The following is a 26,561-nucleotide window of genomic DNA, read 5'->3' as shown; positions in this document are numbered from 1 at the left end:
ACAGAGATAGAGAGAGAGAGAGAGAGAGAGAGAGAGAGAGAGAGAGAGAGAGAGAGAGAGAGAGAGAGAGAGAGATAGAGAGAGAGAGAGGGAAGGATGGAGGGAGTCAGGAAGGAGGGGAGGGAGTCAGGGAAGGAGGGAGGGAGTCAGGGAGGGAGGGAGAGAGAGAATATATTTGTAAAATAATAAAAGTAAAATATTATAGTGCATGTTCAAAATCTGTTTTTTGATCCTGCCTTTTAAAACTGACACAATTACTGCTACTATTTGTATTTGCCTGTTCATATTTTTGTAAGAACCCACAACTATGCTATTTACTGTTTCTTATTGCGTGTTTCCATTCTATAAGTTTCAGGATGCTTGAAGGGTCCAAACAATACGTGGGTAAAGTGCCTCCGGGATATTGTTATAAATTCTTCAATGATTTCGATACTCACACTCACACACCATGTCCCTATGGCTATAAACACCAGTGTTTGAAGTGTGATAATATCCATGACTTGCCATACATGTGCGATAAGTTTGTATGATCCTTGTTCTTAAACAAGAGAGCCATGGTCACCCGACTTCAAGGTACACCACTGAATTGTAATAAGCTAAATGTTGGCACCTCACACCACACAGCAGAAGCCGCAGTGGCATTTTTAATACCAATAACTTACCATTAGCACTTCATGCTCAGGTGAGCTAAAAAGCTAAAAAATAATCAGAGACAATGTTCAGCACTCAAGTTTTAACCCTTTACCACCTAGATACTTTTGTTCACGCCTTTGTAGTCCCTTAGAAAGTTAAATTTAGTTAAAGACCTTTCTTACTAAATTAAAGTTTTCAAGGCTTCATTTCCAACCCTTATATATGAGCAGCAAACAGCATAAAATCTGAACAGACTGTGAGTTAAAAATGTATTTCTGAGTGGTCACAAGTTAAATGAGACATTCAGCAACAGAGACAAGTGTTAAAAACAACACATCATCAACACTAGTGTCTATTTTAAAATTGTAATGATGAATGACGACGGCCACAAAAACATACACTAAACCAACGTGAAAGATTTATCAAAAATTTCATATTCAAACCAAGGGAATTACAGAAATGAAGTTGCAAGAAAAATATATGTGTTCAACACTTTGTGCTATTCAGTTAATTTTTAAATGATTTTAGAAACTAAGTGAATCATTTCATTTATCCCTTTTTGCACTATAGCAAAGTGAAAATTGCTTTATGCGAGTTACTGACAAGCTGTTCTGGTTTTATGCTGTTTGCATATAACCTTTTTCACTTTGCTTCTGAGTGGGAAAGTGTTAATAGCCAAATGTACAAACAGGATTGACAGAGAAAAACTAATGGTTCGAACAATGCAAAAGTGTCCCAAACAAAGTCCACCATATAGTATGCAAGTATTTGAATAACCCATGTCCTAAATTCAGTTTACTTGTTCTTAGGAAAAATGGCAAACGTTTGTGTTTATGAAATTATTTTATCATAAAATGGCAACATTTAGCTTTTTAGAAAATGTGATAAGATTGAATTATTGAGCATATAAAAAGTATAAATTGTTTATCCAATGATCGAAACAGTAGGAATTTCTGTAGTTCTGGCTACCGTAACTGTAAATGTCGCTTTTTATGATTTTTGACTGGTGCGACTTTACAGGTCTGTCAATACTATATAAACTGTTTGCTGAAGTTTCTTTAACTAGAATTTCTGCAACTATATGCATTAAAAAATTTTTCACAAGGTTTTGAATAGGAAATATATGTTACGCTATATTTGAGAACATGCAAGTTATTACATGCATTGTCATATGTGATTTGTTGTAATGGTACTACAGTAGATTCCGCTTAATTGAATAGCCCATTTGTCACGTCCGAATATTCAATTATCCTGAGTATTCAATTATACGGAATCAGTTATATTTCCAATGTTATCACTGTTTATCATATACATGTGTGTATGTATATAATTGTTTTACCTATTTCAAAGCTATTTTGTTAAATACATTGCTAAATAAACTTGTTTTATTCAATAAACGCATAGAAAAGCGCAGATAGTTGTTTGTTATTCATTATACGGTGCAGTGAAAATAATCCACTCGTAATATTCACTCACTCACAGGTTACATTAAATTCTAGATGTACATTGGCACTGACGAGTACATTGACGAGAAACACGTACAAACGATTAAAAACATATTTTGTTGTTCTTTTTTATTAATGCATATATAAACATTATATAAACATACAGCATATAAACGCATTACAATACACATAATAAAACTTTAAAGGATATACAAGACAATTGACCTTGGGAGTTGGGAGCATCACATCTTCTTCGCTATTTGAAGATCAGACAATAAATGTGGCCTCTAGAGTGTTAACAAGGCAAAATGTTGACGACGCATGACGGACAAAAGGTGATCACAAAAGCTCACCATGGCACAATATGCTCAGGTGAGCTTAAAAGTTATTGCACTTTGTTTTGTTAGGATTTTACAAAGAATTTTCAATTGCCCTGCTGTAATTATTCAGTATTGTCAAGCAGTGAAGCACATACAAGAACAATATTCCTAGTAAGGCACATGAAAGCCCATATCCCTTGACCAAGTTCAAGGTCACACAAATTTCGATTTTAAATAGCAGAGTTGTTCTGCATCCATTCATAAACAAAATTTCTGCTGGGTCTTTTGGCCTTCTTGTTTTAAAAAGTTGTTGAATACGGGTTAGGGTTGGCGGAAATTGGAAAGAGTTCAAAGTTTTTGTATTCTGTAAGAAATGTAAAGGAAATACATCAACACAAAGTATTTACAAAGATATATTTATTTGTGCTCCTATCTGACAGTGTATTTAAGTTGGATAACAACAATGGAGTTTTTAGCCTCTTTGTTTGACCACCAGCGCCCCAGTCTGTGTTCCTGGCCAACCCCTGCCACCAGAAAGCGACCATCCAAGGAAAACTGCAGGCTGTTCACAAAACCAGTCTGAAAAGAAAACAGTAATACTGCAGGCTGTTCACAAATCAAGTTTGAAATGTATTCAGGAAAACTCAAGGCTGTCCACAAATCCAGTCTGAAACAAGGAACAAAATTGTCACAAAACCAGGTTTTCAGTTGAAAAAAAGTCTGATAAAGGGAGACAATTCAAAATGTGTATTGTTAACCCCCTTGTGTAAAATTGACCTTGATTTCAATTAGAAAACAAGGGCTGTTTGTAAAACATGCATGCCCCCCATATGGGCTGTCATTTGTAGTGGAATCCATTGTGTGAATACGTTTTTTGTCACTGTGACCTTGACCTTTGACCTAGTGACCTGAAAATAAATAGGGGTCACCTGCCAGTCATGATCAATGTACCTATGCAGTTTCATGATCCTAAGCCTAATTATTCTTTAGTTATAATCCGGAAACCATTTCACTGTTTCAAGTCACTGTGACCTTGACCTTTGACCTAGTGACCTGAAAATTGATACGGGTCATCTGCCAGTCATGATCAATGTACATATGAAGTTTCATGATCCTAGGCGTAAGCATTCTTGAGTTATCATCCGGAAACCATTTTACTGATTCGAGTCACTGTGACCTTGACCTTTGACCTAGTGACCTGAAAATCAATAGGAGTCATCTGCCAGTCATGATCAAAGTTCCTATGAAGTTTCATGATCCTAGACATAAGCATGCTTGAGTTATCATCCGGAAACCATTTTACTGTTTCGAGTCAGTGACCTTGACCTTTGACCTAGTGACCTGAAAATCAATAGGGGTCATCTGCCAGTCATGATCAATGTTCCTATGAAGTTTCATGATCCTAGGTGTAAGCATTCTTGAGTTATCATCCGGAAACCATGTTACTGTTTCAAGTCACTGTGACCTTGACCTTTGACCTAGTGACCTGAAAATCTATAGGGGTCATCTGCCAGTCATGATCAATGTACCTATGAAGTTTCATGATCCTAGGCGTAAGCATTCTTGAGTTATCATCGGGAAACCATTTTACTATTTCAAGTCACTGTGACCTTGACCTTTGACCTAGTGACCTGAAAATCAATAGGGGTCATCTGCCAGTCATGATCAATGTACCTATGAAGTTTCATGATCCTAGGTGTAAGCATTCTTGAGTTATCATCCGGAAACCATGTTACTGTTTCAAGTCACTGTGACCTTGACCTTTGACCTAGTGACCTGAAAATCTATAGGGGTCATCTGCCAGTCATGATCAATGTACCTATGAAGTTTCATGATCCTAGGCGTAAGCATTCTTGAGTTATCATCCGGAAACCATCTGGTGGACAGACTGACAGACGGACCGATGGACCAACCGACATGTGCAAAACAATATACCCCCTCTTCTTCGAAGGGGGGCATAAAAAAAGTCTGATAAAGAGAGACAACTCAAAATCAAAATGTGCATTGTTACTGATTGTTCATAGTTACATAGTTGTTTCAAAATCAATCTATTTTTAGTTGTGGCAACCTTGACCTTGGAGATATTGACGTAATTCTTTTGTGCGACACACCGTCCAATAATGGTGAAAAAATGTGCTAAATGATTTTAAAATGTCACAATGAATGACATAGTAATGGCCCAGACAAGCTCATTTATAGCCATTTTTGACCTTCAAACTCAAATTGTGACCTTGACCTTGGAGATATCGACATGATTCTTTCAGGCAACACACCTTCTAATGATGGTGAACAAATGTGCCATATGATTTTAAAATCTGACAATGAACGACAAAGTTATGGCCCGGACAAGCTCATTTATGGCCATTTTTTACCTTCAAACTCAAATTGTGACCTTGACCTTGGAGATATCGACGTAATTCTTTCGCGCGACACACCGGACACACCGTCTAATGATGGTGAACAAATGTGCCAAATTATTTTAAAATCTGACAATGAACGACAGAGTTATGGCCCGCACAAGCTTGTTCCGCCCGCCAGCCCTCCCGCCCGCCGACATTTGCCAATCTAATAACCAGTTTTTTTCTTCAGAAAACCTGGTTAATAAATACAGGTCATCAAAAATATACCTTGCAAGCTGTTAAAAAAAAACAGTCTGAAATAAAAACAGGTCATAAAAACAGATCTTGCAGGCTGTAAACAATACCAGTCTGAAATGAAAAAAAGGTCATCAAAAACAGATCTTTAGTAGCTGGTTCTACCCAGGAAACAGAGTCTATAGTTAAACATTTGAAATTAATGTTCTTTTTTGTAAACATTTAATGGTAAATGAAAATAATATTGATGAGTTTTAATACCATGGTTTTACAAAGGAATTCACTGACTGCCCTAAACATAAGAGGAAATGTTGCATGAAAATGTGCTAAAGGATAAAGGTTATAATATGGAGAAGACACTGTTAGGGACAGACAGACAAACAAATGGGCATTCTTACAATCTCCTAACAGCTATGCAGCGGGGCATTAACAACCAATCATTCCAGACAATCTGTATATGCCAAACTTAAACATTTGACCCCCACTGACCTTAATCTTGGAAGTATTGTAGCTTGAATGGACTAGTCAAGCATGCTAATACAACAGACCATCTGGGTCTTCCTAGAACGTGGCACATATAAGAATTTTAACGCCATGAGGAGATGTGCGGCCTAAAATTATCTGCTTCCATACTTATTCTGTGACGGTTACCCACAACCTGAAAACTTTACCCGTACACCCAATATGAGCTGACAGAAGTGCCTCACTCACCACAGGGACTGCACACAGGGCCTCTAATTTGTGGCAGTCATTGACACACCTCCACAGTCGGATACTGCCGTCCTTGGATCCTGCTTGAAGAGAACACGCAGCATGTGAATATGAGCCTAGCTCTAGGAAAACGGGGTTTAATGCATGTGTGAACAGTGTCATCACAGATTAGCCTGTGCTGTTTGCACAGGGTAATTAAAGACAACACTTTCTGCTGAAACTGAATTTTTAAGAGGCTTCTTTTAAACAAAAAATGCCATCAAAGTGGAATATGTTCTTGATTAGCCTATGAAGACTGCACAGGCTTATCTGGGACAACACTTTTAGCACATGAATAAACCCTGTGTTCCCAGAGCGAGGCTCATATTGAATAATTAACAGCCTCTGATATATGACTTTGACAGTGGCACATTAACAGCCTCTGATATATGACTTTGACAGTGGCACATTAACAGCCTCTGATATATCACTTTGACAGTGGCACATTAACAGCCTCTGATATATGACTTTGACAGTGGCACATTAACAGCCTCTGATATATGACTTTGACAGTGGCACGATAACAGCCTCTGATATATGACTTTGACAGTGGCACATTAACAGCCTCTGATATATGACTTTGACAGTGGCACATTAACAGCCTCTGATATATGACTTTGACAGTGGCACATTAACAGCCTCTGATATATGACTTTGACAGTGGCACATTAACAGCCTCTGATATATGACTGACAGTGGCACATTAACAGCCTCTGATATATGACTTTGACAGTGGCACATTAACAGCCTCTGATATATGACTTTGACAGTGGCACATTAACACCTCTGATATATGACTTTGACAGTGGCACATTAACAGCCTCTGATATATGACTTTGACAATGGCACATTAACAGCCTCTGATATATGACTTTGACAGTGGCACATTAACAGCCTCTGATATATGACTTTGACAGTGGCACATTAACAGCCTCTGATATATGACTTTGACAGTGGCACATTAACAGCCTCTGATATATAACTTTGACAGTGGCACATTAACAGCCTCTGATATATGACTGACAGTGGCACATTAACAGCCTCTGATATATGACTTTGACAGTGGCACATTAACAGCCTCTGATATATGACTTTGACAGTGGCACATTAACAGCCTCTGATATATGACTTTGACAGTGGCACATTAACAGCCTCTGATATATGACTTTGACAGTGGCACATTAACAGCCTCTGATATATGACTTTGACAGTGGCACATTAACAGCCTCTGATATATGACTTTGACAGTGGCACATTAACAGCCTCTGATATATCACTTTGACAGTGGCACATTAACAGCCTCTGATATATGACTTTGACAGTGGCACATTAACAGCCTCTGATATATGACTTTGACAGTGGCACAATAACAGCCTCTGATATATGACTTTGACAGTGGCACATTAACAGCCTCTGATATATGACTTTGACAGTGGCACATTAACAGCCTCTGATATATGACTTTGACAGTGGCACATTAACAGCCTCTGATATATGACTTTGACAGTGTCACATTAACAGCCTCTGATATATGACTGACAGTGGCACATTAACAGCCTCTGATATATGACTTTGACAGTGGCACATTAACACATTAACAGCCTCTGATATATGACTTTGACAGTGGCACATTAACAGCCTTTGATATATGACTTTGACAGTGGCACATTAACAGCCTCTTATATATGACTTTGACAGTGGCACATCAACAGCCTCTGATATATGACTTTGACAGTGGCACATTAACAGCCTCTGATATATGACTTTGACAGTGGCACATTAACAGCCTCTGATATATGACTGACAGTGGCACATTAACAGCCTCTGATATATGACTTTGACAGTGGCACATTAACAGCCTCTGATATATGACTTTGACAGTGGCACATTAACAGCCTCTGATATATGACTTTGACAGTGGCACATTAACAGCCTCTGATATATGACTGACAGTGGCACATTTACAGCCTCTGATATATGACTTTGACAGTGGCACATTAACAGCCTCTGATATATGACTTTGACAGTGGCACATTAACAGCTTCTGATATATATGACTGACAGTGGCACATTAACAGCCTCTGATATATGACTCTGACAGTGGCACATTAACAGCCTCTGATATATGACTTTGACAGTTACACATTAACAGCCTCTGATATATGACTTTGACAGTGGCACATTAACAGCTTCTGATATATGACTTTGACAGTGGCACATTAACAGCCTCTGATATATGACTTTGACAGTGGCACATAAACAGCCTCTGATATATGACTTTGACAGTGGCACATTAACAGCCTCTGATATATGACTTTGACAGTGGCACTTTAACAGCCTCTGATATATGACTTTGACAGTGGCACATTAACAGCCTCTGATATGACTTTGACAGTGGCACATTAACAGCCTCTGATATATGACTGACAGTGGCACATTAACAGCCTCTGATATATGACTTTGACAGTGGCACATTAACAGCCTCTGATATATGACTTTGACAGTGGCACATTAACAGCCTCTGATATATGACTGACAGTGGCACATTAACAGCCTCTGATATATGACTTTGACAGTGGCACATTAACACATTAACAGCCTCTGATATATGACTTTGACAGTGGCACATTAACAGCCTTTGATATATGACTTTGACAGTGGCACATTAACAGCCTCTTATATATGACTTTGACAGTGGCACATCAACAGCCTCTGATATATGACTTTGACAGTGGCACATTAACAGCCTCTGATATATGACTTTGACAGTGGCACATTAACAGCCTCTGATATATGACTGACAGTGGCACATTAACAGCCTCTGATATATGACTTTGACAGTGGCACATTAACAGCCTCTGATATATGACTTTGACAGTGGCACATTAACAGCCTCTGATATATGACTTTGACAGTGGCACATTAACAGCCTCTGATATATGACTGACAGTGGCACATTTACAGCCTCTGATATATGACTTTGACAGTGGCACATTAACAGCCTCTGATATATGACTTTGACAGTGGCACATTAACAGCTTCTGATATATATGACTTTGACAGTGGCACATTAACAGCTTCTGATATATATGACTTTGACAGTGGCACATTAACAGCCTCTGATATATGACTTTGACAGTGGCACATTAACAGCCTCTGATATATGACTGACAGTGGCACATTAACAGCCTCTGATATATGACTTTGACAGTGGCACATTAACAGCCTCTGATATATGACTTTGACAGTGACACATTAACAGCCTCTGATATATGACTTTGACAGTGGCACATTAACAGCCTCTGATATATGACTGACAGTGGCACATTAACAACCTCTGATATATGACTTTGACAGTGGCACATTAACAGCCTCTGATATATGACTTTGACAGTGGCACATTAACAGCCTCTGATATATGACTTTGACAGTGGCACATAAACAGCCTCTGATATATGACTTTGACAGTGGCACATTAACAGCCTCTGATATATGACTGACAGTGGCACATTAACAGCCTCTGACATATGACTTTGACAGTGGCACATTAACCGCCTCTGATATATGACTTTGACAGTGGCACATTAACAGCCTCTGATATATGACTTTGACAGTGGCACATTAACAGCCTCTGATATATAACTTTGACAGTAGCACATTAACAGCCTCTGATATATGACTTTGACAGTGGCACATTAACAGCCTCTGATATATGACTGACAGTGGCACATTAACAGCTTCTAATATATGACTTTGACAGTGGCACATTAACAGCCTCTGATATATGACTTTGACAGTGGCACATTAACAGCCTCTGATATATGACTGACAGTGGCACATTAACAGCCTCTGATATATGACTTTGACAGTGGCACATTTACAGCCTCTGATATATGACTTTGACAGTGGCACATTAACAGCCTCTGATATATGACTGACAGTGGCACATTAACAGCCTCTGATATATGACTGACAGTGGCACATTAACAGCCTCTGATATATCACTTTGACAGTGGCACATTAACAGCCTCTGATATATGACTGACAGTGGCACATTAACAGCCTCTGATATATGACTTTGACAGTGGCACATTAACAGCCTCTGATATATGTCTTTGACATTGGCACATTAACAGCCTCTGATATATGACTTTGACAGTGGCACATTAACAGCCTCTGATATATGACTTTGACAGTGGCACATTAACAGCCACTTATATATGACTTTGACAGTGGCACATTAACAGCCTCTGATATATGACTTTGACAGTGGCACATTAACCTTAAGTCAACATAAATTCAACTGTAACGAGACCTTATCTGATTTAATCCTAGAAATGCATAGTTACACAGTGCAAAGAGTAACATCATTTGATGTTTTATGTACTTTGAAAATTCAGGTTGAACAAGCAAAGTATCCCCCTTCAAAAATAAATTTTGTGACGGACTAGGCCAATTCTATGAATAATGAAGAGTTGTAGGTCTGAAGTGACCAATCATTCTTATACCTAAGGAAATAGTCTAGTAGGAACGAAGGTACACGGTGCATGATTGGAACCTTTTTTTTAAATATGCTGATGATGTTCTACATTGTCTTGGGTAAAAGGAAATGTTTGTTCCCAAGAAAAATTTCATGCCAACGGGGTCTAAATCCAAGATGGCCACCAAGATGGCCGACCAAAAACATAGGAAATGCCATTTTTTCGCAAATGACACAAACAACATATATTTTCCATGATTTTGGTAAGCCTTTTAATTTAAGCCATTGGGAACATATTATTCTTATTAAACAAATAAGTTTTTTGGTGAAAAATTAAACATTGTATGAAAAAAATGACTATATCAATGAAAAAAAGGTAAAAAACATGTGTTTTTGTCCTTTTAACATGTTTCAATTTGTATCTAAAAAACAGTTTAGATACAATTATTATCCTAACTACATTTATACAGACCTATGGGACTAAGGAATATAAATATATAATATTTCATGTGAATATTGTAATATAAATGTGATTTGTAAGACAAGAAAAGTGGGTGGGGTAAATGACAAATATAAAGAAAAAACATGCACTTATCAGTACGAAAATAAATCCACATATCCGTGAACATAACAAGTTTAAAAATGATCAATTATCTTTAAATATATCAACATGCACATTAGGCATTTTTTTCTTCAGATTGTCATTTGTCCCATTCACTTTTATCTTCTTGTATATAAAAAATCATGGATTATAGTCACATAAAATAATATATCATTTTATTTCTAAGTCTCTTTATGGTTTATGTATGCAGTTGACATGTTAATTTCATCCAAAAAGCTTTTCAGGTAATACTTGAAAATGTCCTACGCGAAAACAACCATTTTGTGTACAAAATTAACGTGTATTTAATCATGTTTTCATATAATATATTCATATAATATATTTCATCAAAAACAGTTAATTGTTGTATTTTTTTTTATAATATGTTAAACATTCCTTAAATTTAAAAGCTAACCAAAACGGTCGAAATTAAGTGTTGTTTGCGCAATTCGTGCAAACACAGTATTTTATAGGTTTATGGGCAGCCATCTTGGAAGCCATCTTGGCTTTAGAAACCATGTTATCAATAAGTTTCGTGGGTACAAAAATGATGTTTTACCCCAAAAAATGTAGATTTTCATCAGCATTTTCAAATAAAATCTTAGAATCATGCAGCGTGAGCCCCTGATAGTACTAGATCTAATTGTGAGAGATTTTATACCTATTGTTGATAAATGATTTTTATCTTTATTTTTATAATAAAGAGAACATGAAAGTTATGTTTAAAAACAAGAAATGTGTTTGTCAAAAACACAATGCCCCCTACTGAGCCGCTTTTTAAAATTATTATTATATCCCTTTAAAAAATATCACTTCCCTTGTGAAAATGATCTGTACCTGCCAAATGATAAATAGAAATGATCTCCCTTTAAAGCTTGTTACTTCCCTTGGTTTTGTTTTTTTGACCTTTAACCTTGAAGGATGACCTTGACCTTTCACCACTCAAAATGTGCAGCTCCACGAGTTTCACATGCATGCCAAATATCAAGTTGCTATCTTCAATATTGCAAAAGTTATGGCCAATGTCAAAGTTTTCGGACGGACAGACAGACGGACGGACGGAGTGACGGACAGTTCAACTGCTATATGCCACCCTACCGGGGGCATGACAATGTGCATACACTTAAAAGTATCAAAAATATCAAAATACATAAACATAACAAGTTAACAAGCCTCGTATATCTCAAAATATATCAATATGCACAATGGGCATTTTTTCTTTATATTTGTCAATGACATGTTGAAGTAATATACAAAGTAATTCAAAGTTAATTCAAATATTTCTTACGCATTTAAAAATCACAGAAAGGAAACTAAATAGGATTCCCAATAACCTTGAATTGTGATCTGACGTTTTCCGTAGCATGATAAATTGGCTGGTCATAGTGAAGAAAAATCTTTGAAGATACAGCGTGGAAATGAAATAACATTACCATTGGCCTTCCGGACATGGTTCACTAACCACCCAAAAACGCCCCAAAAATCAATGTTATCAAATTTTCAAAAATGTCATTTTTTTATTTTGTATTCATCTTCTATAACATTTAAATTGCACAAAAAATCAAATTTTACAAGTATGCCTTGTTTTTAATTGTAAAAAAAAATCATGATAAAAGTACATCACACACAAGAAAATGGCGAATTTACACTAAATTTCTTTGTTTCATCAACAAATAAACTGTCAGCGCACGAGAACACCATGACAAACTTTGTCTTAAACAATAACAAAAGACAAAATACTATATTTTTGTGACGGTGATATTGCGCGCTCATATCTTACTTTAAAAAAATGTGTAACCCAGTGCTGATCTCCGAGAACCCACCATGCTTTATTGAACCTATCTTTTTAACCCTATATTAAAAAAACACTGCTTAAAATACCACTTATTACCGAAATTTATTAGAGGTTTTAAGTCTGAAATGGCAAAATAATGATCTTATCAATGTTGGTGTTAAAAAAAGAAGCCATAAGAAACGATTTTGTGTACGCGTCATTTGAAAATAACTGGGTACCAATAATAGCGTCGGTATCCAATGTAAACAAAGTGCAAACGACGCGTTTTCCAAAGTCGGATTTACCAGATATCTTAAAGGTAAGTTGGCATTTAGATAAACAGTTATTTTTTCTATTAAAAAAATGATGGTTTACCCATTTCATGGTCCATAATTATGGCTTACTAAATCGTATGTTATAATCCATTCGCGCGATTACGAACGATGTCACTGTTAAAGTAGATAAATACTGGTTAGCGAGTAGTGCTCGGTTGTAATAAAGGGCTTTGTTTAATAACTTTCTTAATAATACAAAATATTTTTTTTTAAGTTACTGATACATTCTGGGTTCTTCATTTACAAGCAAGTGCAAACAAAACATTGTTTGATATGCGCATGCATTTGTACGAGGGCCGAATTTGGGGTCATTAAAGGGAGGTAATTTTCCACTGTACAGAAGTACATGTATTTACCGGACATTTATAAAAATTGAGTTATTGGAAACAAATTAAAGTTAATATGAAACATTCCTGAACACGTTAAGATAACGTAAATACATTAATTTGATAGTGGAATATGTCGTCTTATGCGTGTGTAAATAAAGTTTAATGTGTTTTCCAATATCGGTGCAAACAAAGATCTATTAATAAACACGTAGATCTATATTTAAAGATTTTTGATCAAACGATAATATCCTTTTTCAAGGGAGAAAATCCAAACAGTGAGTATTTAATGTTAACTAAGATTTTCTGCTATTTCTTTGAAATGTTTACTAGGTACATTTTGCAAGCAATTCAGATATCTGTATACAACAAAAAGTGACGATTTTAAATGTACGAAAACATAATTAAAATAGTGTTTGAGTGTCAGCAACATCAGTTTGTGGTTAAAAAAATATTGTAAAGTAAAATAATCTGCCTATTGTAGTAGACAAACGAAAATCACAAGCACACGGATAGGGTTTCGGTACAGTCTCGGCGATTTAAAGCGAAAAAGTGCTGATTTTAACATTCAATTCTGTTCATTTTGGAAGATGTTGTAAACATGACGATAAATATGTTATTAAACTATTCATAATTGCAATTTCTTTGCGAGATAAATTGTGTGTTATTGAAGCTGAAAATGTACAAAATTAGCAATTGGTCGCAAAGATTTCTATACAAAATATGCTCAAATGCGGAGGACATGGGGCTTATTTGGATTTATATATGTTCGTCTGTATGTCTGTCTGTCTGCATATCCGTCATCTGTAGACACACTTTTGTGTTTGTATATCTAAGTGAGGCGTCAACAGAATCCAATAAAATGTCATACTTATATACAATTCAATATCGTGCATCCGCCTGACATTTTGTTTGTTGGATGCATTTTTAAATTGGATTGCCCTACAAGACACCATAAATGAGTATTAATCACATTTTGTGATAGTTCAAGTTTTAATGTGTATAATGACAAGTCGTTTTCTTCATTTATGATTTTCTTTTGATAAACCTTACAGTCCTGACAAATCACAAACCCAAACTTGCAAAACGCATAGATTGCCATTTTTATAATAATCTTTCATTATCATTTAACAGATCAGATGGGTGGTCGAATCGGCAAACGCTAGAATCAGGAGATTCAAATATCTAGATCATGTGATGCCAAATAGCCAGCTGCCATTTATTGGTGACTTTGTTAGAATTGTTTGCGCCATCTCAAACAAATACTTCCCCCCTCTAAGTTCCCCAGACTAAGTCGAACAAGATGAATTGATCGCCGAAAAGATGCTGCAACAAAATGAAAAAGAAAACGAGCTGAAAATGTTAGTAGAAGAGAAAGGTCTTGCTAGAAAAAAGACGATTTGGCGGCCTATTGAAGATTGTGAAGTACAGGGATTTCCGCGTTTAAGTGATGAACAGCTAAGTGAACTAACACTTGGTGTTTACCAATTGCGTTTGAGTTCCAGCTACATGCAAGAGCATACAACTGGAAATTGTGACATTAAAGTGCATGTTCACGAGCAAAGTTTGATTTCTGCAAAATTGCAAAGTCGCCATACATCTAGCAGAAGGTACATGCTGTGGATACAGTGTTTTTCTAATGGCAATTTCGGGGCCGATATTCGGCCCCATTCCCCTCAAAAAAAGAGTATATATTTTTCCCCCATTTTGTAAAAATTATTGATATATATTTCAGAAAAAGGACAGAGACATTCTGCTGTAAATATTATATTCATACAAACATGTGTATTCATATAATAAATATCAATATGTATAAAAAAGTGATTTTTTAATTTTCCCCTTTTCCTAAAAAACAACGCATTTTTTCCCCTTTGGACGGGCCCCACCGCAATTCCCCTATAAGTGAAAAAAAACACTGGGATACGTCACAGTGAGGATATGGTCGAATCATGGTATTGCCAATGCAAGACTGGATCGCGAGTGGTTGGAATGTGTTCACACATTGCAGCCGTAGTCTGGTTCTTGTCTGCCGGTAGATATCAGCAAAAGGAAAGAAACAATATGTTACTGGTATAACATTTAAATAATTAGTTACTTAACATATGTTAAGATCTATATAATTCATCAAACAGATGAAGGGTTGCTTTTGTCTATTTCCTTATTAATTGTTTATATTTCTGATCATTCTCGTTTACGCTAATAGCTATGAACTGTCTTCTTTTTCACTCTAGCGTGTAAATGGAGACGAAGTCCGTTTTAACATAAAATATAGATAATAGTATGCTACTGAATTATGAAATGAATGTTATCGGTCAGGGGTTTGGAGAATTGACAAATCTATGAGGTTTACCGTCACAACTCTAGTGCGTTCAGTTACAACGAACGTTTGCCAATCATCGTTCGTTTCCGATTAGGTCTTATTGAACGATTGGTTTCGCTATCGATCTACCTCCCGAAAGGGTATGCTTCGGTTCGCGAAATATAGCGAACATTCGCTGTAACTGAAGCTGGATTGGTCATTGTCGGCTCGGGTACTACTTACATGTACCCCGGGTACTCTTAATTATACTTACATGTATCCCGGGTACGGTTAATATATGTACTTAAACGTATCGGGAAATTTAACGCTTAATCGGTCGTTGTCGGCTATTTTTTTAATTAATTATATTTACATTTATGTTAATTTTCTGTAAAATAGGTTATTGAAACTCGTACCCAAAAAGCATGTTGATGCAGTTTTTATAAACAGAAGTTTGTTTAAGATTATCGGTAGTGTTTTAACGACATCGGATTTTGGACTGGAATACAAATCGGGTAAGTCTAATATCGACCGGGTACGATTAAGTATATTTACCGTACCCGGGGTACATGTAAGTATACTTAAGAGTACCCGGGGTACATGTAAGTAGTACCCGATCCGACAATGACCACTCGAGCGTAACTGAACGCACTAGACTTTGGTTTCGCTAGCGAACTACCTCCCAAGAGGGTTCGCTTCGGTTCGCGGCGAACCGAGCGTTCAATAGCAGAACGTTCGCGAACGTTCGCTGTAACTGAATGCACTAGTGTCACGCCACAACTAAGTATAATAATATTATATTTATCTAGTAACTCTTCATAAATATTTTAAATGAAAAAGGCTTTATTTTCATGATAATCAATGAAAGAGACTTACACCTTCAAATATATTTGACCGGAAACTGGGACGCATGTAAATACCGATTTTTCTCAAATACACAAGTTGACTGTTTACTCTACTCGCCTTATTCTTCTTATCGAAAGAAATTGACAAAATATACGAGAAGTGTACCCTATAATGAAATGGAAATCTATAATTAGCCTTATTTACCAAAACATCTTTTAACAAAATCCGATATGGATCGATCTAGACAATGTTTTGACAGTGGAAAATGTAACATAAGCGCAAACGTAATTAGCGCAATAACGGCATGTTAAATGACGTCATAAATGAGCGCCATTTCGTTGTGTTACTAGGGGTTGTTTATTCGCCAATTTTGACGTCGTAGTTAAGTATATTGCAAAACGAACGTCATTTTTAAAAAATAGTCACATTGCAATAATTACAGCAGGGCTTGCACTAAGCGGCGTACGGCCGTATATTACGCCCGATAATTGTTTCCATACGCCGATAAAAAAAGCCATGACGTCCACCACGGTGCCTATACCACGTGACTTTTTAAGATCTGTGTGGGGACTAAAATGTCAACAAAAGCGCGACGAAGGTAAGATTTTTATGGATATTTTTTTTAATATGTCACCATTTTCAATGGGATAAAGTGGAGAGCCCGCTCATTCATGAGAGCTTTCTATAGGTATCATGATTTTATAAAACAAATAAGTATTTTTTCAGTAAAGTGCAACCGCGCGTTTGAACGGTAAGAAAAAGGTAGGATCAGTGTGGGGACATTATTTTATTTTGACACAGAAACATCACTTCTGGTGAAATAAAGCAATAAACTTAATGGGCGGAGCTTACACTATATCATTTTGCATTCATTTTCAGGTTTCTGTTATATATTTACGAAACAAAATTCAAGGTAAATATTCTTACAGTAATATGATCTGTGTGGTATACGTTTTTAGAAGGATCTGTGTGGTATACTGTTTATAAGTTTTTCAGTTCTATCCAGTTGCTAAAAAAATGCTTGTCAACAATGTATTAAAAACTGGATTTTTAAATGCGATAGCAAGTAAAACACATAATGGCTATACACTACGCTTGCACCGCTTGTTGAACTAATACATAATTATGATATACATGCATGCTATACAATCCCCATCATAAAATTAAAATCTTACGCTGGAGCATCTTAAATTGATGACAATGCCATGCATACCTTAAATAGGTGTACACTTTATGTTATTGTATTAAATTCCATTTTTATTTTGGCACCAAACACTACTGTCACGTGAAGTAATGTATTCTACATACTATTTTAGATATTATATTTGCTTTAAGGTATGGCCCAATGCACCGAATGCGGAAAAATGTTGAAGACCAGAGCTGGATTATTGCGCCACATTAGGAGATACGCTAACTCTGGAAACTATTACTGCTGTGGGAAAGCATTTCAGGTAAGATGAAATACCTTAAAAATGAACGGATTTTCGTGAAACAGTACAAATATACAATATATCTCATCTCTCAGGTTATCATACATCTTGAAATATCTCAATAATCGTCAAATCGTTGGTAATTAAAAAAAATAACGAACGCGTGTCTTCTGATACTAACATTTTTGTAATAGCGAGTTTACGCATTGAAATGTCACGTGATTAAAATAGTTATTTTTCTTCTTACGATGCCTTCAATCTTAGAAGGCTTCAAAGAACGAAGGACCCCATGATGTGTGTACAGTGCGGCAGGAGCTTTTCGGACAAGTACCTACCTACCCGTGGCTCGAGAGAAAAGTGCAAAAAAGAGGGATTGTCGAACTGTTACCAGTGTGGGTTGGCAGTTAGGAGTGAGATTGACCTCAAAGAGCACGACAAGCCCCACATGCCTGACAAGTATTACATATATGAGGAGTGTTTCAAACGTACAGTCGCAAAACAAACCTCTCTCGACACGTGAGCACTTCACATAAATCCGTGAATACTGATTAATAATCATAATAGTTTACAGTTTGTCTGTGTAACTTGAGTATCGTTTTACGTTATTTTATTCGTTGTTTTATTTTAACTCTTCCTTTTAATATTCTTTTAAAGTTATCCGAATTTGATTAGTTTTTGTGTTTCGTTAAGTTCGTTTGTGTGTTTCTTTTGAAATTATTGTCAAATAATTGTGCAATAAGTTAGATTTACGTTATTCATTAATGAATCGCATCTGTGATTTGTATTATCTAATCTGTGATTCTTTATTAACTATAACTTGATTAAAGTTTTGCGATGTTTTTTCGTTGATTTCAATTTTAAATACCGCTGTCTGAAGCTAGTTTGATAATCATAAGCAGCCAGGGTTTCTAAAAAGTAGTGATTTTCACGATTGCTTTACATTATTAACTGCCTGCTTATACTTATTCTAGGCCGTGGTAATTGACAATAAACAATGTAGGCGATGAGGTTGAGTATACAATTCAATACTCCTTAATTTATTCGAAATACGTCTTGACATTCTTCACAGCTGCATCCCACCACAACACAAGAGGAGAATCGTACATACATAATCATTTAATATGATAGTTATTCATTTCCTTTTTATATTCTCTTCAAAATAATTAACACTAAATATAAGCATACACTTGTTACACTGAATACAGTGTCATAATTTATAACATGACATTATACAAACACATGGCGCATGATTGTAAATATCTATACTATGTAATAAACTAATGCAACAATATGAATTCCATAAATGAAAATAACACACACAAACACACACATATATAATATATATATATGTTTCTACAATGACCATTATTTTGTTTTTAGTAAATCGTGCCGGTTATTTTCAACTTTAAATAACAACAAAATAGAAAATAATGTCGAAAATGTATGATTTGTTTGGTCGTTTAAAGTTTCTTCACAATGATGCAAGGCACTTTGAAATCCATGATAAACCAATACGTCTGGTGGATTCACTTTTATCAGTTTTTATTTCACATTTGATTTTAAAACATACATATTACTCAGGAAAGAACATGCCTTTGCTTTTTGTCAACCTGTGTAATATTTGACACAATCTCTATTGCAGAATTTGTGTTCGAAATAAATTTTCAATTGTGTTCGTCTATCCCCATTCTTATTGTTGGCAACAGTTTCTGTCAGGCTATCGTTTCGTCTCGCCCGCACCCAACTTACTCCTAGTGTCCCCTTCTGTATTGCATTTCTGTCTCGTGAAACTGTTTCCTCTTTTTTCTTCCCTTATCCCTTTCCGCTCACTAGTGTCAAATATGTGATTACTGAAAAGAATCATGTTTTAATGATAATAATAGATCTACTACTACTACTATTACTTCTTCTTCTTCTACTACTACTACTACTACTACTACTACTACTACTACTACTACTACTACTACTACTACTACTACTACTACTACTACTACTACTACTATTACTAATAGTAGTAGTAGAAGTAGTAATAGTAGTAGTGATAATTGTTGTATTGAAATTATTGAAATTAAATATAAAAAAAACATTTTGTCGTCATTATTTCAATTTATCCGTGAATTGTAGAAACACGGATACCACACAGATCCTTCTAAACACGTATACCACACAGATCATATTACTGTAAGAATATTTTTCTTGAATTGTGTTTCGTAAACATATAACATAAACCTGAAAATGAATGCAAAATAATATAGTGTTAGCTCCGCCCATAACGTTTATTGATTAATTGCACCAGAGTTGATGTTTCTGTATCAAAATAAAATAATGTCCCCACACTGATCCTACCTTTTTCTAACCGTTCAAACGCGCGGTTGCACTTTACTGAAAAAATACTTATTTGTTTAAAAAAATCAAGATACCTATAGAAAGCTATCATGAATGAGCGGGCTCTCCACTTTATTCCATTGAAAATGGTGACATATTAAAAAAAATATCCATAAAAATCTTACCTTCGTCGCGCTTTTGTTGACATTTTAGTCCCCACACAGATCTTAAAAAGTCACGTGGTATAGGCACCGTGGTCCACTGTACTTCCTTAAAATTGGTCATACGCCGAAAATAGCAACCCGTGACGTAAGCTGTCGATTAAAATAACACTTCAATCAACACTTCTTTCTGCCGACTCTATGTGTTTTGCACACGTCTCGATCAGTCTAAACTCCGCCTCCTTATATTTGCTACCGCCCGCAGGTGATTAGCATGTTTATTGTTTATCTAACGGTTACACAATTTACCCCCCGCGCGGATCGCAAATTGACCGTGTCAAAGCAGTCGCTTAAAATTGGTTGCTTTAACAACACACTCGTGTCTCTTCGCGTGCCATATGTTGTCTAATGATTAGGAGATAATTGCTGGTTTTGGGCAGACGGTACGGTAAAAGAAAGACGGCAAAAATAATTAAAGAAAAATAAAATTGATCAAAGTTTAATTAATTACGTAGATTCACTACCGTAGGTCCCGCGAGTTTTCACAGTTTGTTAATCCACCGATAATTACGAGTTATAACCATCTTATATAAACTGGAATCACAGTTCATTTTCTATACTAACAAGTCATTTTACTAGTAAGAAACATTCAGAAAACACATTTCCTTGATTAGATATAAATTATCCGAGTAGAATTAAATTGCTACGTCATGATTTTCGACATTGCAAATGGCTGACCTGTTGTAACATTCAACCCGCGTTCAGTTCAAAGCTGGCGATTCAAATTACAAGTAATGTTGGTTCAATAATGGAGAAAACATTAAATGGATTTACAAAATGTAACAAATAGTTGATAAGGTTTGTTAAACCAGATAACAACAAGGAAAGTTTGGATTATTGAAGTTTAACTGGTAAGGCATTTATTAAGTGTACATATTTCGGACATATATAGTATTCGGATAAACAGTAATTGATATACTCATTACTAGATGCTCCATCATGACCATTCATTAAGATTCATCATTGTGTTTTGTTGCAAATGCAGTCATAGGAATGAGGATAATAAAATGACAATAAATATGTGATGAAAATGTGCAACCGCACATATCTCAAATTACTTAAATGTGTTGAATGACTTAAATGTGTTATGATTACATAGATTTTAATGAGAATTTATTGTTTTTACAAATGAACATAGTAAAATGATGGAAATAATCAAAGTTTTGAAATTAACATGTTTTGTTTTTTAAGTCGATATTGTTTGCACAAACTTATACCCTGATTTTCCAAACTTCTCCCTATTTTTAAAGCCTAGGGTAGTCTCCGCCTTGTTGTAAGATATACATGTATCTAGTTACTTTCACAGATGTACAGTGACCCAAAATGGATGGGAAGAGTTTGTGATCATTTACGCAGTTGACATTCCGTTAACATCAACATTAAAGTTGTTTGGACTTCCAACATTTTTGAGTGGGACTTCCATAATTAAAGGGCAGGAAGTCAGGACTTCCAAAATTTATTTCTTAGTGCAAGCCCTGTTACAGCATAAATATTGGGAAAATCTGAGGTTGGGCGTTTTTTGGTGGTTAGTGAACCATGTCCTTACCAAAAGTAGTATTAAAATCCCCCTAAGCATTAAAAAATTACAGACCTCAAACAATCTTGACTTGCATACAAACCTACCCATTCAAACAACAGCCCACATATGCAAACTCTACTAAATGCCCCCCTTTGGGAGCATACAAAACAACTGTGTGCTGGTGAAAATGTATGGTTCCAATTCTTTACATGTCATAAATGATCATTCTACATACAAAAGGCTATTATTTGCTAAGTACTATGTTAGATTCAAATCTGCTGCTTTGTTAAAACGAAACAGTTTCAATAATATTCTTAACCATGGTCCAGTAAAATGAACATTCGAAATTTTTGAGCTCAATTCGGAATATGAGATTTGAGTTCCAACTCAGCCAATTATTGAGAATGTGGGTCAGCTCACAAGCAATTTTAATCCCAGCTAAGAGAATATATTCTTCCTCAAACTCAGGGTTGAGACAGATTCAAAACTTAAACAAGATGTGTTTGTGAAACACAATGTCCCCTATATGACGTTTGACCTTGAAGGATGACCTTGACCTTGACCCTTCACCACTCAAAATGTGCAGCTCCATGAGATACACATACATTTCAAATATAAAATTGCTAGCTTCAATATTGCAGAAGTGACATAACATGAGCAATTTTGACCCATATATTTGACCTTGAAGGATGACCTTGACCTTTCACCACTCAAAATGTGCAGCTTTATGAGATACACATGCATTCCAAATATCAAGTTGCTATCTTCAATATTGCAAAAGTATTCATAAAATAAGCGATTTGGGCCACATATATTTGACCTCTGACCTTGAAGGATGACCTTGACCTTTCACCACTCAAAATGTGCAGCTCCATGAGATACACATGCATGCCAAATATCAAGTTGCTATCTTCAATATTGCAAAAGTATTCATAAAATAAGCTATTTGGGCCACATATATTTGACCTCTGACCTTGAAGGATGACCTTGACCTTGACCTTTCACCACTCAAAATGTGCAGCTCCATGAGATACACATGCATGCCAAATATCAAGTTGCTATCTTCAATATTGCAAAAGTATTCATAAAATGAGCGATTTTGGCCACATATATTTGACCTCTGACCTTGAAGGATGACCTTGACCTTTCACCACTCAAAATGTGCAGCTCCATGAGATACACATGCATGCCAAATATCAAGTTGCTATATTCAATATAGCAAAAGTTATTGCAAAATGTTAAAGTTGGCGCAAACAGACCAACCAACAGACCAACCAACCAACCAACCAACCAACAGACAGAGCAAAACAATATGTCCCCCACTACTTTAGTGTGGGACATAAAAAAACACCTTCTGTGAGCTCCAAACTGAGCATGATGGTCAACATCATCTTAAAAATTGAGAGAAAATCTCAAAGTTAAGTAAGAATAATTTAGTCCTAAAGTATGTTCACGGTAACAGGCCAATAAGTCCACACAAGCTGGTTCCCATCTATCCGACCTACCTGAGGCCAAGAGGTCTGTGTTGTGTAGGGCCGCCACAGAGGTGATCCAATTGTCCCCTGGCGATGTTGCAGGGGAGTTCCCGTTCATGTCTGGCGCCCGGTTTCCATGGGCCCCCTTCACGGTACACAGGGGCTTCTTTTTCATGGCTCCCCACAGGGACAGAGAGCTGTGAGTATTCACATGTATGAAAGGCAGGGGTTTCACTGTTTATCGAAATAATTGACAATTGTGACAAATTTGCAAGAAGTGGTGACAATTTTTTCAAAATATGGAATCTCACTACTGACACCATAATTGTATACTGTGCTTATCTGTATAACATGAAATCTTGTTTGGTACATTATGGTAACATATTGTGTTACCACATTTTGCACAAAACAGCCACAAGGGAAATTTAGTGGCGACACCTTTTTTTACCATGGGAAACCCATGAAAGAGAGAGTGATCTCATGATGCTCAAGATAAGGAATCCAAAAACTTTCACATTGGCATATATTAATGTCATTATAAACAAAAATACGGAAATCGGTTTTATAATAAAACCATATACTGTAAACGTATAGAAATTCGTCGGTATGAAATTTCGTGGTTTTATAAAAAACAACTAATTCGTTGACAAGTAATTTCGTGGATTTAAAATTTTCGGGAAAGATTGACAGTCATAATAATTAAACTTTTCTTAAAACAACCAGAGTAATAACGAAGAATAATCTGCTAATGTGTGTTGACAGCAAGGCTTGTGATTAATGTGCAATGAAGCATGAAAGTGTTGCCGATAATTGTCGATAAGAGCGAATAAGCGGCGATCTTGTGGGTCCCCGCTTGCTTATTGCCATCAATGTTGTTTTGACAATATTTGCAATTCTCTGCTCAATCGGTCCCTTAGTAGTAACAATTGAGTAATAAGGTCCCCAAAATACAGATGTGAAAACCGTTATGTCTCTTTTAACTTTAATTGGCACTAATTGACATATTTGATAAATCTGCAAACTGTTAATTTGACGACGTCACGTAAAAGAGAACAATCGTTGATGAAAAGTTTAAATTCCGTGCTTGATTTAAAAAGTATTATTACCCAAACACTTATCAAGAAAACAACATATTGTATTACCTAGCATATCTCAATCAAATATCTCAGATAACCGAAAACAATAGAGAATGTCGGCAATGACATTCGGAAAGGACCGATTTCGGATTAAAAATGTTAAAATAATCGTTGGTACTTGAATTTGTGGTTCAGCGGAACAACGAAATCCACGAAAATTCGTACCACACGAAATTTAATGGTTTTACAGTACTGTATTTCAGTCTTTCACCCGAATACCATAAAAGAATCAATTAAGAACCTAATTACAGTCACCACAGTATATATTTAAACAGCTAACTCATGTCCCTGTAATCTGTAAAACGTCCATGGATTTCCTTGAAGTTAAGACATTTTCAACATTTTCAATCAATATATTTTTTAAATATTTTCAGTCTTTTTATTGTTGACAATTCTATCATGGTCAGTACAGCTCTTTTATTTTAAGTGCATAACCATTAACACTCGGTTTTCCTGATGTTTAAAATTAACACACATAAGATATTCCAAAACCATAGCTCTCAAATTTTTAAAGGCACAAGGAAACTTCCAAAATTCAAAAGTAATCTATATAAATGACTAACATAAAAAGCTTGTGAATGGACTATTTTTATGAACTATGACGTTTGAAAACAAGTCAAAAAGGATGTTTTTTATAGGAATTTCCAAATCCTGTTTTTGTGTTCATTCGAAAAATATTTATTGCAAAATGTTAAATTAGCTATAAATGTGACACAGCCACTGATGCTGCCACAACAAATGTTGGGCACAGACAAATTTCCTTTATTCCAGCAATCTACAGTAGACAAAAGACAAAGGGCCATAATTCAATCAAAACTGGTTGCAGTCATAATTCCTCTCTTTACAATCATATTAAGACTAATGTCATGCACTGCAAAGATTTTAGCAAGATTCACTCAGTTGTAAACGAGGACTTAAAACAAGAGCTGTCTCCATAGGATGACATATGCCCCCGAACGCGGACCCTAAGTTCAAGGTCAAAGGGGTCAAAATTTGTGTGCCTATCCATATAGGCCTTGTCCATATACACATGCATACCAAATATGATGGTTACATCTGAAGAGACATAGAAGTTATGAGCATTTTTCGAAACCTAAACGCAAAATGTGACGGACAGACAGACGGACGGACAGTGCGATCACTATATGCCCTCCTTTGGGGGCATAAAAAAGGACTATTTTGATAGCGAAAAAAAAAATAAAGAGCAATAATTATGCCAAAACCTATTGAAGACAAAATTCCTTTCTTTACGATCATCTACGTATTAAGGTCATTAACTGTGAATGTTTGAGCAAGATCCTCTCAGTAGTTTTTAAGTCAAAAACATAAATTTTAGGACAATATTTTACAGTGGAAAAACAGACAAATAGCCATAATTCTGGCAAAACATGTTGCGGCCAAAATATAATTCTTTATTATCATTTTTCGGCGTAGCTGTATACGCCAGCTTTTCACCTTACCTGACCTTTGTAACTGTCCAATAAAATTCAAATAAAATTTCCTGCGGCTAGGTCAGAATGAATACACTTCATTTATCCCATAGGCTGATTTCAGCATACCACCAGAACATTGGAAACATGTCCGCGTCTTTGTAACACTGTTTTACTGCGTGTTCAGCATGAAACAATTTTATCTCTAATGAAAAGGCTTAATAGATAGAACAGTTTTACACTCAATCTCGACATCAATACAGTTTGTGCGTGCACCTTTTATTTTCAGAGGATTGCTAGCAAAATAGCGTTTGTACTTAAAGGCTATGATCTCATATTTAGTACTGACTTCCATATTCCTGTCAACATGTTAACATGTAAAAGTATAAAGAACTTAATGCATTGCATTTCAACCCGCAAGGTATCAGGGTCAGTTTGCGGCCAGTGTGTGTGAATGTCAGAGTTTATTTACAGTCGCTGCGTCTTCACGCCTACCTTATGTGCTGACCTGAGTTGGCGGCCAGTAAAATAATCGTTATATAATATAGACACTATCACGTGAACTAGGTGAACTGGAATTTTCTTTAGACCAGAAATATGTTAAATGAAGATATTCAGCGAT

General features: G+C 35.9%; 2 protein-coding genes across 3 annotated transcripts in view; one reads left to right on the top strand and one right to left on the bottom strand.

The window, feature by feature from the left end:
• The window catches only part of LOC127881683 (uncharacterized), a 7,987-nt gene extending 5,941 nt beyond the window's left edge, over positions 1-2,046 (top strand). Inside the window, exon 3 of the mRNA XM_052429787.1 lies at positions 350-2,046. Coding sequence (XP_052285747.1) covers positions 350-530 — 181 coding nt within the window. The 3' untranslated portion in view covers positions 531-2,046. The remainder of the gene's footprint in view (positions 1-349) is intronic.
• Positions 2,047-2,798: 752 nt separating this feature from the next.
• LOC127881644 (U3 small nucleolar RNA-interacting protein 2-like) overlaps positions 2,799-26,561 on the bottom strand; it is a 40,888-nt gene continuing 17,125 nt past the window's right edge. The window contains exons 12-14 of one of the 2 annotated variants that reach the window (XM_052429728.1): positions 23,404-23,570; positions 5,704-5,786; positions 2,799-2,977 (exon numbers count right to left, since the gene is read on the bottom strand). In XM_052429728.1, coding sequence (XP_052285688.1) covers positions 2,828-2,977; positions 5,704-5,786; positions 23,404-23,570 — 400 coding nt within the window. In that variant the 3' untranslated portion in view covers positions 2,799-2,827. The remainder of the gene's footprint in view (positions 2,978-5,703; positions 5,787-23,403; positions 23,571-26,561) is intronic. The other variant, XM_052429730.1, reaches the window with a different exon arrangement.

This window comes from Dreissena polymorpha, chromosome 5, assembly GCF_020536995.1.
Source record: "Dreissena polymorpha isolate Duluth1 chromosome 5, UMN_Dpol_1.0, whole genome shotgun sequence".
Classification (NCBI taxonomy): domain Eukaryota; kingdom Metazoa; phylum Mollusca; class Bivalvia; order Myida; family Dreissenidae; genus Dreissena; species Dreissena polymorpha.
Note: the sequence above shows the minus strand (reverse complement) of the source record. Positions and strands in the feature narration are given on the sequence as shown.